The 18,045-nt window shown below is 40.3% G+C and overlaps 1 protein-coding gene across 5 annotated transcripts in view; it reads left to right on the forward strand.

Moving 5' to 3' along the window:
• The first annotated feature begins 483 nt into the window (after window positions 1–483).
• The window catches only part of RERG (RAS like estrogen regulated growth inhibitor), a 120,127-nt gene continuing 102,565 nt past the window's right edge, over window positions 484–18,045 (forward strand). For 3 of the 5 annotated variants that reach the window (XM_057702787.1, XM_057702782.1, XM_057702784.1), the window contains exons 1-2: window positions 484–720; window positions 4,088–4,251. In XM_057702787.1, coding sequence (XP_057558770.1) covers window positions 4,191–4,251 — 61 coding nt within the window. In that variant the 5' untranslated portion in view covers window positions 484–720; window positions 4,088–4,190. Of the gene's footprint in view, window positions 721–4,087; window positions 4,252–18,045 lie in introns of those variants that run through there. The other 2 variants (XM_057702783.1, XM_057702785.1) reach the window with 2 other exon arrangements.

Below are 18,045 nucleotides of genomic sequence, written 5' to 3' on the forward strand. Positions count from 1 at the left end.
AGGAGAATGTGAAGCTTTTAGAACTTTCTCAAATATACAGATATGAATTTCAATTGAATTCAGTATTTATGTCTCTCCTAGCATCTCAGTTTCCAATCTGGTCTGGATGTCATTCCAATCATTTGCTACCCTTGGACATGTTATTTATCCTCAGTTTCCTCTTGGGTATCATGGGGATAATTAAACGTGCCTCTAAGGGATGTTGTGAGGATGATGTGAAGTAGGGAATAGAAAACATCACCGTAGTGATGCTTTCACACGCAAGGCTTTAACCAAGGAAAGAGGTCCTTCTGTGGGAACCTAGAGGCCAGGAACTGAGCAGGGGCGAAGGGAAGCCTGTGTCTGGTGCAGCGCGAAGGCGGATATTCGGATGCTCTCTCTCCAGCCCGAGGCGGCCTCGCGGGAGGAGCCGGGCGCCGACCCCGGTAGGGGGCGCCCGAGCGCCGCACTGCAGCATCCTGGCGGTCTCGCCGGGCTGAGCTCGCGTCCTGCCGCAGTCTTTCGGCCGCTAGTCGGAGCGAGCGGTGGCGAGGAGCCCCCGGCCGCTCCGCCAGCACTTGCCTCTGCGGCCGCCGCTCCCACCCGCGATCGCAGTCCAGCAGCTAGGAAGCGCCCCCTCGCAGATTGGGCTGCGCAACGTGGGAGGGTTAGCGGTCCCGGGGACCGATTTCGAACTTGCAAGGGGACCGCGGCTCTCCCGGGCCTGGAGAGTGTGAACAGGTGAGTGTCACGCACGTGCCCAGGTGGCTCTTTCCGGATGACTTCCTGCAGACCCTTCCGAGCCCCTGAGTGCTCGGCCTCTGGGGCGGTGCTCCTGGTCCCTGGGTCCTCCCAGGTTGGGGTTGGGGGTCGCCGGGAGGGAGATGTGAGCGCCGGCGGCCAGAGCTTGACAACACCCTCCGTCCCAGCTGAGACTGAGAATGCCCTTTTGACTTAGGCTGCATCTGCTCCCTAGGCTGAGAGCAAGGGACCTGCAGCCCACGATGGGGTTGTTTGTTTATCATTCCAGGATACCTGTTGCTTTCCAAGCGACGCTATGGCGAGGGATCTCCTACATTCATCCTTGCCCCTGTGCGTGCTGCATTGTGGTAAAATGAGGGAGAATTTCTGACCATGAGACCAGGAAAACTTGATTTCAGAGCTAGAGAAGGAGCAGCCCAAAGAGAATCTCATTCCCGCGATCAGACTCGATTCTTGGCTTCCCTAAACACCTGCACTTTGTTTTGATGAGACCATAAATATAGAAGTTAGAAAAACTATTATATTATAAAGATTCTTGCTTTTTTTTTCCCAGGAGGAAATAGAAAGCATGGACTTTGATAAATGTAATAGTCTTGGGATTGATTTACTGCAGATAAATCATTATTTTCAAATAAATATGAAAATTGGATTATTAGTGAACTAAATGTCATAGGCCTGTTGGATTGTAAGCCCCTTGAAGGTGGCCATTTAGTGTACATGTGGGATGAATCAATGCCTGCATTAATAGTAATACAGAATTTGGAGTCTTGCTTTTTTCTCTTCTTTATAAGCTTTCTTTTGATATCTTTATGTTTAGGAAAAATATCAATACACCTTTAATCTCTTAAACATCTAGGTATGATTTCAGCTTTAGGAGTGATAGGAACTGCGAAGTTTCTGTCTTAATAAAGCGCTGTCCACCTAAAAAGTGAACAGTAGCTTCAAGGTACAGCCAGAATACTTCTGCACAACAACATGAAAACAAATGTTTTCTTCGATTAGTGTTATGGAAGGTCTTGGATCATGAGTTACTTTGAACATCAGAGACTTGGCACCAGGTCCCTTATTAAAACCATCTACACATTTATCTTCGTTTTCTACCTTTATCAAATGTGACTTTTCACATTTTCATGTGAAAAAACATTGAAGGATATATATCAGTTTTGTGTCTTCCTTTAAGGGATTTTTCTGAGCATAACCTAAGATTGTCAGTAACTAGCTGTATCTTTACTAGGTTATATATAAAAAATTTAACCCACACAATTTTTCTTTCTTCCGTGAAATTCCTATGCCTCTGAGGCCATATGGGAGTTTCTGAAAAATTTGATTTAACAAATGTTGTTGCTTTTTTAAAAAATCACATTTGATGGCTACTTTCTTGAAGCATAAATCGGATAGTAAATTATTTGGATTTTTATGTGCATGGGAAGGAACAGTTCTGCATGAAATAACAAATTGTTGTTTATACAAGCTCCAGACACTTGCACATTCTATGTTTCAAAGAAACGCTTGCCATTCTTATTTGGAATTTATTTAGTTAATATATCTTGATAGATTGTGCTTCTGTGATGCTTCTCTGATGAAGCACGGAACCTTAAACACAGAGGCCTTTTCTTAATGAATGTGTATAAAATGACAAGTAATGAAATTCTTTTATCTTTAGCCAAAACTGTGGGACTGGACAAATTACAGATGTTCGAGCTTCTGGGTCTTGTACTATTAATGATCACTAAGGAGTTTGTTCATTATTGGGATGAAGTAAAGAGCAGCCGATGTTAATGTTGACCTTTGTGTCCTTAGGAGGAAGCTCTGGCCACTGGGGCAATTAGCAAATACAAAATTTGTGAGGTACAGTTCAGTGGTTTAGATGCATAATGAAGGAAACCATTACATGTTAATGTCTTTGTAGAAATACTTTTTTTCAGAAGAACTTTTACTTTTTTCTTTCTCTGGAGAAGCTCTTTTTGAAAATTTGTAGATGCCAAAACCCTGGCAGGAGCAGTTCATATGTTTAGATAACAGACTTGAAAGTGAAGTCGTGTATTTAGGTTGAAAACATCAATTGCAGAAATTCAGAATGAGGGAGTCTGCAGTTCCTGTGAAAACTGTGAACCTTAATATGAATAATTGTGCTGAAATATAACCACAGTGCCCAGATAAAGAAGAGGAAGAATTGCATGAAACTTTTGCTGGGTCATTTATCAGGTCACATCTCAAGAGGGGAATGCAGAGGATGCCACGTTTTTAGAGTGATTCAAATGGCAACTGCTAGAGAAGAGACCTGCATATGGCCAAGAGGGAAGGTGAGGGTCAGAAAAACATAAACAAGAACAGACATCCCATGAAGAAGCAGGAAAGATGGCTGGGTCTCATTTTGCTAGAAAGTAGACGTCTAGAATGGGGCAAATGTTCCTAATAGCTGCTAGGCTACTTGAAGGGCTCTGAGTGAAAGAAGAAGTTGATGTAATGGTCCTCCTCCCCCCATACTTGAAAGTGATAAATTAGACCCAGGATAGTTGTTGGATGGTTGTCTGATCATAAGAAAGGATTCCTGTGATGGCTGGAGGATTTTTTTCATTGACTCCAAGGCTCTTTCCAGCTTTACATTTCCACAGTGCCAAGGACCTAGGTGTTGTTCCTAAAGCACCCACCAAAATAAAATGTGCTTCTGTTGTATACGATGTCATTTCCCAGGTATCAGGACAATGCTGTAAACTACTTGAGGTTGTCATAGAAAGGAATTAGAGGTCAGCACAGGGCATTTAGCTTTTGTGTACCAGGGCATTGTGCCCAGAAAAATATAAAAATATTATCTAGATGTTATATATCAATTTTCGGATCATGGGTATTCTGTCACATGACTTGACCATGTGATCTAGTGTGAACAGAGATAAAATTTAAATCTTAAAATGCAAATTCGATTGTATTACAATGGGGTTGACTAGTACGAATGTGTATTATTCAGCCCAAAGGGAAACAGAATTTCAAATGTGACTCTCCCCATCATGTGTGTACGTATATTGGATATGTACAGACACATGGTAAACACATGATTCACAGACAAGTATTTGTCATCAATTATTGACAAAAAACATTCTTTGAGGAAGTACTTTTGAAAATGCTATCGTGTGTGAAAATGCATGTTTTAGAACTAAACAGATCTAAGTGCAAGTCCTGGACCTCTCATTTTTTAATTGAATGGTTTACAGTAAATTGCTAGAGCCCTCTTGCAGAATTGTGGTGAAGATGTTGATCAAGTGAGTGGTGCTGCCACACAGGAGATGCTTAATAAATATTAATTTCTTTCTCCTGTCAGTTATGAATTCCCAAATCTCTTTTGTTGAAGGATTGCCGATTTACGATGATATGGTGAATCCCAGGGCTGGAACCAAAAAGAACTTCTCAGCTCTTTAGTTTGAACCACAGTGAATTGTCTATCAGCACCCAGCATGGCTAAAAGTGCAGAGGTCAAACTGGCAATATTTGGGAGAGCAGGCGTGGGCAAGTCAGGTAAGATTTTTGTTGTGGTTGTGTGGTCGTGTGGTTGTATGGTTGTGTGTGTGTCTTTGTTACTGAGTGAGCAAAGGGATGGTTGGCATTCCTTCTATTCTCATGTGTTGCTCTTTTAGATGAAGCCTTTTTTAATCTCAAATTTTCTTTTTGCATAACCAGGTTTTATGTACTCTTTTGCTTCTTTATGGTAAAGCAGCTCTGCTGATAATACGCAAAACAATGGTCTTGGTATTCTGAGGGAGGGATGTTCAACTTCCAAAGAAATTAGATTGTAGAAATTAAAAAATACATTTGCTCTTTCTCTATATGAGATCCTGAGGGGCTAATGTACTCTCTCATCAACCTTGATATTTTCAGCAGTAGGCTCAATGTCAAGCGTGTGTTAGGTGCTGAATAAATGCTTGCCGAGGGAATAATCTTTACAAAAAACAGAATTGTATTATCACCCAACATGTCTAAAATTGGGGAGGACTGGTGAAGACTGGGGCATGACCTCAAGTAAGACAGCTATTGCCAACACCTCTGGGGTAAATTTAAATGATGTGATTGTGGCCCTCGTTAGTAATTCAGAGTCTTTGCGTTTCACACTTCGGTAAAGATTTGCAGACCTTTAAGATGGATGGCAGAGTGGTGGATGTGACAATGTATCAAGCCAATTTGAAAAATGGATCTCAGATTTTATAATTAAAGAATGTTAAGTACATGTTGCTAAAATATCAGGGCAACATGGTTTTTCAGATAACGTTGCTTTGATCTCTTGCTGGAAGAAAGACCATAATTGACTCTGCCCACTGAGCTCTTGGTTCTCAGGAAAGGACTCAAACAGACATCTAGTAGGTATGTGTTTGTAAAGGGAAACCCATTCAGATCATCCAGTGCAACAAGTCATCCACATAATCTTAAACAAACACACATGAGCCGCATTTAATTCTGTGACCAACCTCTCTTTCCAAACCAGCTCCCTGGTGTAATTTCAGCAGTAAATCTTCCCTATTCTAAATCTCTCTCTCTGTCGCTCTCTTTTTTTCTTTTAATTTTCTCAAGAGGGCTCTCCTCTGCCATCACCCTGTTCTCCTACTTGCTGCTTGCTCTGGCCTCTGGCAGAAACCAAGCAAAGAAAATAGATAGTTGACAAGGCTAAGAAACTGCCAGGCTTCATGAGGGGAAAAATTGTTCAACTCCTCCCTGTTAATCTCCTCAGGATTTCCTGATGGCGTGAGAACCCATCATTTCTGTAGCTGGTGGAAGGATCTGGAGAATGAGGAACCTGTTGGGAGGATGAAGACCAGCCAGTGTGTGGGAAGACCCGTTCTGCCCACAAGAGCTAGTCTAAATTTTTCACGAGCGAGGGATCTAGGCTTAAAGCTCACTGTTTAACATTCATTCATGCAAAATTTAACACAGGCAATAAGGGAAGGGGACTTTTTAACCTTATATCATTTACAAAATAAACTCTGCATGATTTGAAAAGTGAAACATGAAAATAAAAATCCAGTGGCGAGAACCACTCAACTCTATGTACCGTATACCCACCCCCTTTTCACCTGTATTATTTCAGAGCAAACGGGGCATATCCTCCTGTCAAAACTGACCCATCTGCCTAAGCTTAGACCTCAGCTTCCTTTGCTTTCCCCCAAGTCATTTCAATTATTGTTTCAAGGATTCCTCTCATTCTCTACCGACATTTTCCCCTTGAGCATTTCTTTGTCCACTACCCCATCTTTTTCTTTTCTCCAAGGTTATTGAATGTGGGCTCTGCCCTCATCATCTTAATGTTTTTGGACCTCCCATTCACTGCTTAAACATGGCAGTCTTCCATTGGGATCATGCTTTGCTGCTGAAAATGCTTTTGCAAAGATCACCACTGATCAATAACCAAGCAATCTAATGAATCTTTCCTAGTTCCGATCTTCTCAGAACTCTTGTTACCATTGAACACAACCACTTACTCTTTCCTAAAACTCCTTCCTTCCCAGGCTCCCATGACATCACACTGCTTGGCTTTCCTGCCACCTCTCCATTGACCCTAAGCAGCCGTCTTCATGGGCTGCTTTTCATTGGTCCACCTCTCAAAGATCAGGGCTCACAGATACTACACACCATCCTCTTGTCTTCTCACTCCATACCCTCTCCCTCCATACCCCTCCTGCCCAGAGCTGAAGGTAACACACCCACATGAGTCCACATTCTGATGACCTTGGTTTTAATTTATGGGAAGTACTGAAGTTGAACTTGTTGGTTAAGGTCCATTCCAACTCTAAAATCTGATGATTTTTGATTCATGACTCTTCTTTGGACTGGTTTATCTATCCACCTTATATACATTCTACCAGGCGTGTTTATTTTTATTTAGGTGAAAATGACAGTGATAGACCACATGCCTTTAAACAACTGCCCTTTTGTCTGTCAAATGTAAATAGACAGTGTTTTCCTATTTCAACACGAGACTGTTTTCCTGAGACCTTGTAACCACACCTCCCATTTAAAAAGTAGTACCGGTTTGACTTCTGCATGGAAGACAGTTCTGAGACCTCTTCCCATAGTTCAGTGAAAACAACCACAGAGTACTTCATATCTATCAGCTTTGAAACCAGACCGTAGCAATAGTGAATTCATGTTTATTCTAGTTCTTTATTAATATGGATATCTCTGCCTGGTCATTGGACCCCACCTTCGCCTTCCTATTGTAGAGATTGTATCTGTCTTGTAAGTAACTTTTGTTTTTTGAAGTCTGCAAGACATTATACCTGCTGGAATGTAACTACAGCTCCTCACTTACTCAAATGCCTCCCCCAAATGGTCATGATCCACCCGTGGGCTCAAACAATCCATTTCTCTACAAACACCCCACAGGGGAAGTATTCCCAGGAAGGGGTGGCAGCTTGTGACCTTAGAGTGCTAGCAGCTGAGCATCTCTGATTTGAACCTAGGTCTGTGTGAATTGCTTCAGAGGCTTCGAGTCTTACCTGGCCCATCTGCTTTCCCCTACACTCAATACCAATTGGGAATTTGAGGTAAATAAGACCATATTGTCCATTTGCTAATGCAGTTAAGAACAGGAGCCCTGGAGTCACACTCTTGGGTCTGACTCCCAGTTCTACACTTTATTAGCCTTGTGAACTTGGCAACTTTGACGAAGTACTTAAATTCTCAATTTCTGCAGTTATACAAAGGATATAATTGTGCCTGTCTCAAAGGGTTGTTAGTTGGACTGGATGAGTTATTACAGGTAAGTTTTTTAGAACAGTACTTGGCACGTGGTAAGTGCTCCACTATTAGCTTATATGATTACAGTTGTTCAAGATATGCTCTTTTTAATTTGTAAGTTATCTAGTGAAAACATATGATCAAAGATATATGTACATTCAACTGGGTGTTTGGGTTTTCACTAGAAGTCAGAAACGTTATAAGAAAAAAATTCTGTATCACTGCTCAACACACCCTAAATACATACACACACACACACACACACTTTCTCTGTTTTTCTCTCTTAAATCCACAGTCTGGTTTATGTCAATTACAGCTTGACCACTGCTGATCATAACAATACTTTTCCTGGCTAATATCTTGGAAATCTTGGAAAAACAGCCAGAAATATTTTAGTGTCATCAATAAATTAACACTCTTAAATTTGAAAGTGCTCCCGGTATGTGGTAGCTGGCTTCCTAAGCTCAGGTAACAGATAAACCTCGCATGTTTAAAACAGAATTTAACATTGACCAGAACTCCTTGGTTGACAGGTTGACATTAGAAGCGTCAGCACAGGCAAAATTTAATAATGTGTTAATTACAAAACATGTGGGGTATGTGTGCGTGTGTACCTGTATTGCAGTATTTACAGGGTCTTTTGTATCAAGAGGATTCTTCTTCCTTCTGTCCAGTTTTGGCAGTTCTCGCAGTTCTGTCTTCAAGTGAGCTTCCTGGCTTAGCGAGCTTGCTGGTTCCACATGGTGAGCCCTGTGTGGATGCAGCAAAGTGCAGAGCCAAGTTTTCCCAGCTCTTTCCTTCTTCTCTTGCCCCAGCAGAGTAAACGTTTCCCTTCTCTGGCCGAGGGTAAAGACAGCCAGTAATAACATGGCATGTTGGACATAGATTTCCTTACTTGTCTGTGTCAGCCTGTAATGTGACAGGCTCCAAGTAATGAAAGCAAAAAGACCTGCCGTAAAACCTAGAATGCACACCGTATTTATGGAAATGCTTCCTGGATTCACATTATTCAAATATGTAGTCAGTGTGGGAGGAGCCGAGACAAAAACAACCGAAATTTTCAATTTCATTTCACAGCTGACATCCTCATTTTAGGACTGAAATGTTGTGTGCCATAGCTAAATATATTTCTTGAAAGGGCTAGTCTCGAAGTTAATGGAGTAATGCTGTTCTCTAATTCAAAAGCCAATTGATGCACTCATCCGTGAAGGCTTAAGTTCACAGACTCAGATTGCTGGGCTATAAATTGAGTATCAAATACAAACAAGCATGTGATATAGTTTCCCTTGGCACAAAGAGGTTTATTTTCCTTCGTTTTTCTTGCTCTTATTTGCTTTTCTCCCCCCTCTCTCAATTATAAAAAGTTTTTAAAAGCTTTTTTCATTTTATTTTCAAGTAGTACGGGCAGGGAGAATTCTGATGTTAAACGTGACTTTTCCAATGGCCACCAGATACTGCTTTAACATATATGTTCCTTTATGGCTGATGTCATATATATTAAATAAAGACAATATCAATAGCATCTTGGGTAGGTGAATTTCCTTGTGCTATAGAGCTAAGCTTTGTGTTGAAGAACTTTTTCTTTACCCAAGTAGCTACACCAGTCTATACCCTTCATTCACACTTGATGGTGTAGTATGATGCTTCTTAAATGTTGTCTTCAAAGGACTTTTAAAAGAAGGAAGAGAAAGATCTAAGGGATTGGATCATGCAAGCATCTCATTACAATCATGTAACTATTTTGCATGTTTTATGAATTATATAAAGAGAGGCAGAATTTAATATTAATCCACAATATGTCTATGTTTGGCTATAAAAACAATTTTATCCCCAAATCAGTGACTAAAATGGACTCTTCTGGAAGATATAGCAAATCAACCTGTGGCTTCATTAATGCCTGGGCTTCAGGACTAGGTTCAGGACCACAAGCAGAGGAAATAGCCTCAGCTGTGTGCATCACGTGAATGTGAACACTGGCAACTGCCCTGTCCCTCACTTTTTACCTACTTAAAGTGGCAGTCAGCTCTTCAAGTTCTTGTTTACTCTTGTTCTAAGACGATACACTATAATCTTAATGGTAAATTTTCCTTAACTATTTATTTAGGTGAAAAGAGGGACAGATTGTGTTTCAGGTGGGTGCAGAAGTTCCACAGCTCCTGGAAACGTGTGTGTGCGCGTGCGAGCATACATGTTCATGTGTGTGAGAAGAAACCTTTCCTATGTAGTTGTCGAAATTTGAAGATTACCAGAAATGAGGGCCATTGATTAGTTCTTGTGTAGTTGGTGTTTAAAGAAGTAATTGTTTTTTAATGGATTAGGCCAAAGAGAGGAAGGCGGCATTGAGACAAGCTTGAATAGGGCTGGAAAAATAGCTGTTCTCTTGTCATAAAATATGGTGATGTGTTTACCTGTGGCTTTCAAGCATCTATACCTTCCTTTACCTGCAAAGATAGAAAAGCAAAAAGAGACAAACAGCTAAAATGAGTTGATTTTCATTTGATTCTTCTTCCCCAAGAGGAATGAAAGGGTGTTTTGAAATTGCAGGTGTGTACCTATGGCTATTTACAAAAAGTCAGACTCCTGTGCAAGGCTTCAGTCATGCTGACCTTTCCTGCATGCCCAGGAACTTAAGTGAAGATGAGGAATCGTGCTTATAAGGACTGAGAAAAAGAAAAGGAAGAAGAGGAAAGAAAAATTAAAATCATCAAAATCAGCTGTTTATTGGTGGGTCAACATTTCTGTAGGTTGCCAGTGACCAATTCTTAGGCTTTTCTCTTCAGAAAAATATAATTAGGCAAGAAACAATACTGGAAAACGAGGCAAAATCAAGAACTGTTTTTCAGAGTCAGAAGGACGTATCTCTGTCCCTGCTGTTTTCTGCTGGAATATATTATTAAAATTCAATTGTCCTTCATTTTTATTTGATGGCTAATTTATTTATTGAAATATTTTCCTGTAGTTAATCATCAGTCACCAACTGGTTCCATTTTGACTTGTTTTCTTGGCAACAAAGACCAACTTTGAGGGAAGGAAGTGAAGAAAATTGTAAATCATCCTTGTGATTCCCCTTTTTATTACTGGTATTTGTCCAACTTCTGGGTTTGGGGAAATCAGCCAAATTTTCAAGGTGGTACTGGCCTTGAAGCCAAAATTCCAGTGCAAACGCATCCCTGTTGCTCCAGCTGCCTTTGAAAATTGATGTGGTTTCAGAAAAACAGCCATAATTTCTTCCATCCCATTAAAAATGAAAGTAGTTATATTATGAAGACAAGGCAGCCTGAAATAGGTCATTTCAGCCGGGAATAAGCAAACATGTAAAGCTCCTATACATACATATGAGAGGTATATGAGAAAGAGAGAGATTCCTACCTCTATCACCCAGCTTCTTGGAGCCACAGCAAGTTTAGAATCCCAGTTTATGACTGCACTAGGCTTTTGCAACGTGGCTACTAAGTGTTTTCATGTTGTATCACCCTATTAGGAAATGAAATGATCATTAGAATTTTGTAATATGAACTCTTTAAAAAAACAAAATCTAAGGACCTTTATTTTTATAAGAAATTTCCAGGAACTTCCCTAGTGGCGCAGTGGTTAAGAATCCACCTGCCAGTGCAGGGAACACGGGTTAGAACCCTGATCCAGGAAGATCCCACATGCTGAGGAGCAACTAAGCCCGTGCACCACAACTACTGAGCCCATGTGCCACATCTACTGAAGCCCTTGCACCTAGAGCCCATGCTCTGCAACAAGAGAAGCCACCGTAATGAGAAGCCTGAGCACCACAACAAAGAGTTGGCCCCACTTGCCACAACCAGAGAAAGCTCACGCACAGCAAAGAAGACCCAACGGAGCCAAAATAAATAAATAAATAGAAATTTCCAGTAATCAGTGAATTACCACTGCATGGCAAAGCCCCCGGGAGTACTGGGTAAGTTGCCAATCAATACAGCCAAGAGTCTCAGCAGCCTGTATATATAGGAAGTTCCCCTGTAATGCAGTATTACATTGTAAGAAGACTGATGAATCATCTTCTACTAAAGGGTACATTTTCCGTTGTTATCCAAAGAAAATATGATGCACCGTGTTCTGTCAATATGATCTAATGAAAAAAAAAAGGCCCCAACTGAACTGAGTGAAAGGATTGGGGTTTAAACTTCAGCTTAATCCCATCCATGACTCTCTTTTTATTCATCTGTCAGGTGATACTTTTATTTGCTTTTAAAAAAAAAAAAACCAACAACAACAGTGATGCAGGTCAAATAGGCTATGAAGGTACTTTGAAAAATTATAAGTGTGATATAAATATGGTCCTAATACTCTCATGCTCTTATTATTGAAATCCTTGCAGTTCTGCCCCTGTATTCCTTAATGTTTGTGTTCGGAAAATCAGTATGGTCAGTTTCCTCGCTGACCATCACTGGAGCCTGGATGAACACGCTTAGGCCTGTAGTCGTCTGTGAGTGTTCCTCCACTGAGTGTATGACGTTACAGATTATCCAGAGGTTGTAGATTCTATGCTGAAGAAATTTGCGCTTTCAAATGTGTGAAATGTAGAGACGTTGAGTCAGGGTGTTTTTTTTAGGATCAGTATGCAAGGGGGTCAAAAAAGGAGGAAAGTTTAGGAAAATAATTTGGAATTATGCTTTATTGGAAGAGGAAATATGGCATCTTACAGAATTTTTTGATAATCAAATCTTATCCTTATTAAAAAGTAAAGCTTTAAAAAGTTACATATTTTTGAAAGATTTCTCAAGAATATATATATAAATATATGTATCTATATATTTCTCTATAATCTTAAACTATGTGTTTATTCATCATTCAATTATTCATTCAATGATTATCTGTTGAGCACCAAATCTGTGTTCTAGAATAGCTGGTACATAGTACAGGATTCAGGTACATTCCAAAAAGGCAGAGTAGTAGCTATTTCTGCTCATTATATTCTCAGAGCAGGTGAAGACTGGGTCCTCAATAAACTGAATAAATTGAGTTAGACTATGTGGTCTATATGTGCTGTATAATTTCATCAAGAATCATATATTTTAAATGGTCTCTTTATTGTAACCAAAATGGTTTCCTCACCTGCACTTGATATCTCTGGTGAGAGGAGCTCAGCACGAAGGGAAATAGACCGTTCTATCCTTGGGCAACTGTATCAGTTACAGTCTTCCCGAGAAACAGAACCAGTAGGACAGACAGACAGACACACACACACACACACACGCACACACGTTATGTATGTCTATATTTATTTGGGCTGGCAAGACTGAAATCTGTAGAGAAAGATGGCGGGCTGGAAACTCAGGGAGGAGTGAGTGTTGCAATCTCGAGGCAGAATTTCTTTCACTCTGGGAAAGCTCAGTTTTTGCACTAAAGGCTTGCCAGTAATTGGATGAGGCTCACCCACATTATTAAGGCTAATCTCTTTTGCTTCAGATCAACTGATTGTAGATGTTAACCACATCTGCAAACTACCTTCACAGCAACTCCTGCAGTAGTGTTCGATTGAGTAACTAGGTCCTAGATGCCAGCCAAACTGGCATGTAAAACTATCACAACAAGTCTTCCTGTCAGTTACTTTACCTTCTTTGGAACCAAAGGCTGTTGATCAGCTTCTGCTCAATTGACTTTAACCCCTTTGAGTTCCATAGAGTGCTTTAAATCCTTCCTTACGACAGCCCTTTGCATACTTGAAGATGCCTCTACCCATGCCTGGTTTTTCTCTTCCATTGCCTGGTTCCTCACAGTTATTTCATTGCTCTGCAGAGATCACGGTTTCTGGTCACAGGATCGTTCTTGCTGTTACACTCTGTGCACTCCATGAAGTGCAGAGCTTGGAAATGAATGCAGACTTTTCAGATGTGGGATGCCCAGACCAGATCAGAGCACAGCTCTGGTTTTGATACTAGATACTTTGCTTCTGCTAAGATATTCTAAGGTCACTGTTGCTTTTAGGGTGACAGTGGACACAGTGTTGGCTCATGGGACGTATACTGCAAATGAAGTCTTTTTTTTTTTTTAAATATATGCTGTTGTTGAGTCAAATCTTTCCAAGCCTCTGTCTGAGTGTGTGTGTGTGTTTCATTCAGGTGTAGAAGTTAATTTTATCCCCTTAAATACTGTTTTGTTAAATTTAATCTGTTCTTCCAGCCTGTCAGGAGCCTTTCGGATCCAGCATGTGTATCATCCTTCTCTCCTTTCTGTCATCTAGAAATATGTTGGTTTTGGAACATTTTACGCCCTGGATGCTCTCATTGAATCATAGAATTTTCCACTTTGGTAATATTTAGCTCATTGAAATGACGAGGAATCCCACTGAGTTTTTTGGATAATTTTCAGCTACTAAAGAAAAACAAAGGTCTTTGGCTCTTGCTTTGGGGACATCAACACCATATCACATTACTTCCATGTTCATTAAATAAGTTCTGTTTAGATTTGCTGTAAAATAGGTTGTCAGGGAGGAAACCTCACGGTTATAATCCCTTGTTTAATATTTTAGTTAACATTTCTTGTTTCTGTTTCACATTCTTATCTTAGGATTCAAGCTGTCTTGCTGTATAAAGTGTATAACAGTGATCAACTTTTATTGGTCCAAATATCTATTCTGTACAGAAAGTCATTTTCCAGAGACTCATTCCCGGATATGTATGTTTCTGTACTGAAATAGCTGAGTTTATGTGATGCACATCAGAGCCGAATTTGGGAAAGAGTTTTCTTCATTGGGTTATACCGGTAGATATCAAACTTTAGCGTGCCTCAGAATCACCTGGAGGGCTTGTTAAAACATATGTTTCCGGTCCCCATCCCTGAGGTTCTGATGAAGCAGGTCTGTAGTAGGGCCAGAGAATTTGTATTTCTAACAAATTTCTAGAGGATGCTGCTGCTGGTAGTCTGGGGACCACATTTTGGCAACCATTGCTTAATTTTGCTAAGTACTCAATTTCCATTTGAAATAGGAATTTTCAGCTTTGAAAAAGCATATAGCTTTTTGGTGAGCTGCACATAACAAACATTGAGTGCCAGGACTGTTATTGATGATATGGGGTAAATATAACAGACAAGCTCTCTGCCCTCATGAAGCTAACATTCCTGTGGGAGCAGACAAGGCCAGAAAATACTCTATTGGGGCAAATGTGAGGTTTTTCTGTGGTTCCTTAGGACTAGAATTTTTCATTCGCTTCATAGTAAGATAAGTTTTGTTTAAAAAAAAAAAAAAGGGTAAGCCTCAACAACTGTGACATGCTGAGCTTTGATTTTTAAGATGCTACTTTGAGCCATTTGGCAACAGTATGGGCGGGTTGGGCTAAACTGCAGCATTAAGAGTCTGGGAGTTAAGCATGGTCGAGGACCATGGTACCAAATATTCTAGTGAGAGAAGCTTAAGTAGACCACACAGGAGTTGAACCTAGTAAATGTGAGCTTATTAACACCTTGCTCCATCAGTCCATTAAAGCCAATGTAGATTAGCTTTGGTTAATATAAGGTAGTTGTTCTTTCTCCAACATTTGGATAAAAAATTTTTCAATTGCTTGCTGACAGTAGCATTTATAAAACTTTTGCAATAGTTGTGTACACAGAACTTCAATATTGAGAAAAGTTCATAAATTTCCACTGTTTTGGATAGAAAGATAACATGTTTTTCTCAATGATGCATTTCCTGGTTTTTTTAGAAATATTTTTTAAATTTCTCTTTTGCCATTGGATAGTAATTTAAGTGGTGAAGCCAAAAATAAAAAAGTAAGAATAGAACTTGTGAATATTTGTCTGTCTGAAAGCATTGGACTTCTTTTTGCATTAAGAATCTCATAAATTACAACTGAGCCTCATAACTGAGCCAGCTTCCTAAGTCATTTGGCAACATGTGTTGAGTTAGATGTTTTAAGGGAAGACTCAACCACACTTGGTCGTATGAGTAATGGTTATCTGTTCCAATGCTTGGGACTATTTTTCCATTCAAATATTTTATATCTTGAATCTGTTTTTCTAGCAGTGTTCCAAAAGAGGTGAAATGAAGAGCACAGTAACTGTACATTTAAATCCTTGAATCCCAAAATTTAACCCATGGTTTTTTCATGTCTCCCACTCATCAATTTGCAAATATTTATGAAATTCCTCCTGTGTTCCCAGTTCTTCTACCCTCTCCATCTTCCCACCATATTCCCAACAAAGTGCCAATATTTGTGGGGGAAGTCCAGAATACTGTATGATTGTCCTTGTCTTCAGGGACCTTAATGTTTTATTGGGCCTGTATGACTTACAACTAGAAGTCAGCTAGTGATGGTTTCCAGCACGATCGATTTTTGAGAAATTTGTGTCTTGAAATATTTTTAGAAAATTGTGAGAGTTGCAGGAACAGACAGAGAGTGCTGGTGTAGCCTTCACCTAGCTTCCGCCCAAGGATAACACCTCACATGACCACAATATATTATCAAAACCAGAAACTGACATGGACACAGTATCAGTTGTATGATGTGGATACAATTAAACTGCAGATCTTAGAAGGATTGATTTTTGACTTAATTCAGGCTCAGGGCCCATTTGAAAAGACAACTGGGGAGTGATACAGAATGAGAAACTTCAACTGTTTTAAAATCTGCAATTATTTATTTTACCGTCTGTTTGAAATAGGCTTTTTGTTTTGTTTTGTTTTTGGCTGCGTTGGGTCTTCGTTGCTGTGTGCAGGCTTTCTCTAGCTGCGGCGAGTGGGGGCTACTGTGTTGTGGTGCAAGGGCTTCTCATTTCAGTGGCTTCTCTTTTTGCAGAGCACAGGCTCTAGGCACGCGGGCTTCAATAGTTGCAGCACATGAGCTCAGTAGTCGTGGTGCACGGGCTTAGTTGCTCCGTGGCATGGGATCTTCCCAGACCAGGGATCAAACCTGTGTCCCTTGCATTGGCAGGCAGATTCTTAACCACTGCGCCACCAGAGAAGTCCCGAAACAGGCTTTTAATAAGGGCTATGGATTGTAATTTTGTTTGACATGTATCTTACATTTCCTGGAATTTATGAGATTTAAATTTCCTCCTCCATCAATTTTTGGGTATTATTTTTGTTAAGAAAAGTGCAGGATTTTTTCCGAGCAGTGGTCTATAATCTGAAATTTGCCAATTGGAACCCCATAGTGTTGTGTAACATAGTCTTGTGTCCCCTGTACTTCTTGTAAATACAGGAAATAGGTAGTTATATCCAGAGGCTTCATTTTATTCAGGTTTTTTTGTTTGTTTTGCAAGATGCTATTGTATACTTCTGTCACTTAATGTCTGGTAGCAATTGAAGCTCATTGTCTAGAGCAGACTTTCTAAAACAACACTTTCCAACAGAAATTTCTGTGGTCATGGAGTTTCCATATTAGTCTTTACTTATTAGTTGGAATATTTTTACAAAGAGAAACTTCCTCTTCACAACTATGCTGCTACTATAAGGTTCAGTTTATAGAGAAAAAGAAAAATTGCTTAATTCTTACTTTTTATTATCAGCTCTCAAAATCATAAGTTGATTCCTTAGCATTCTCCAGAAGTGATGCATCCTCCTCCTCGTGTGTTTTTTGTTGTTTTATGTTGTCATAATTTGCGTTTTAATTTATGGTAGTTATTCTTGTTGAGACTCAAATTGGTCCATCCTTGGCCAGAGGGAGGTTATTCAAATAAAGCTCATCGTGGGTTTTCAAAAGGTGAAATTCGATAAGCTATTTACTATCAGAAATGCATTTGTTGAGATTTATGCAAGTTTGTGTCTTAAACTGTACCCAAGACAGTGTTCCAGAGGTTGAGTTCAGGCCATAAATGCTACGAAAGCCAACGAGGGGGAGAGAAATCAGTGGGAAATACTTGGGGAAGCTTTGAGGGAGGCGGTGGGAGACTGAAATACTGTTCAGTGGGATTTTTATGGTTCCCTCTCATTTCTTATCTTCCAAAATTATGCTGTTTTCTTCGTACCAATTCACATATGTCGTTAATATTGGAATTAAGAGGGGGAAAAGGACAACCAAGCTATAAACGAAAGAGATAGGAACTAAATGATGCTTAGGGAGGGTGAAGAGCTTTGGGGACCTGCTGATTCAGTTGCAGGAAAGGCCCTTTTAAAGCTCCCCAGAGTCAGCGCTTCAGACCTCATTTCCCTTCAGTGGCAGGAACACGGGTTTGGAGCCTGACAGGCCATATGTTAACTGTGTGTGTGGTCAGCTTACTTAACTTCGGTGCACCCCTGTTTCGTCTTCAGTAAAATGCAGAGGATAATAACCATGCTCTATTAGGGCTGTTGTGCACCAAACACACATGAGGTCAGATGACAACCGGCAATCCTAATAATTAGCTGATGCTTGTAGCATGGACAGTGAGCCAGCCGCTGTCACAGGACTTGACACATATGAACTCACATAATCATCACCACTCCTCTATGAATTGGCCCTATTATTACTCCTTCTTTACAGATGAGGAGCTTGAGGAGGATGTAAACAACTTGCCCAGGGTCTTACAGGTAGAGAGGGGACTCCAGCAGAATTAGGATTCAAACTCAGGCAGTTTGCCTCCAGTATCTGTGCTTTTATCCACAGTACTCCGAAAGTTTCCAACAAAATGCCAATG

The sequence above is a fragment of the Hippopotamus amphibius genome, chromosome 12, assembly GCF_030028045.1.
Source record: "Hippopotamus amphibius kiboko isolate mHipAmp2 chromosome 12, mHipAmp2.hap2, whole genome shotgun sequence".
Lineage (NCBI taxonomy): Eukaryota > Metazoa > Chordata > Mammalia > Artiodactyla > Hippopotamidae > Hippopotamus > Hippopotamus amphibius.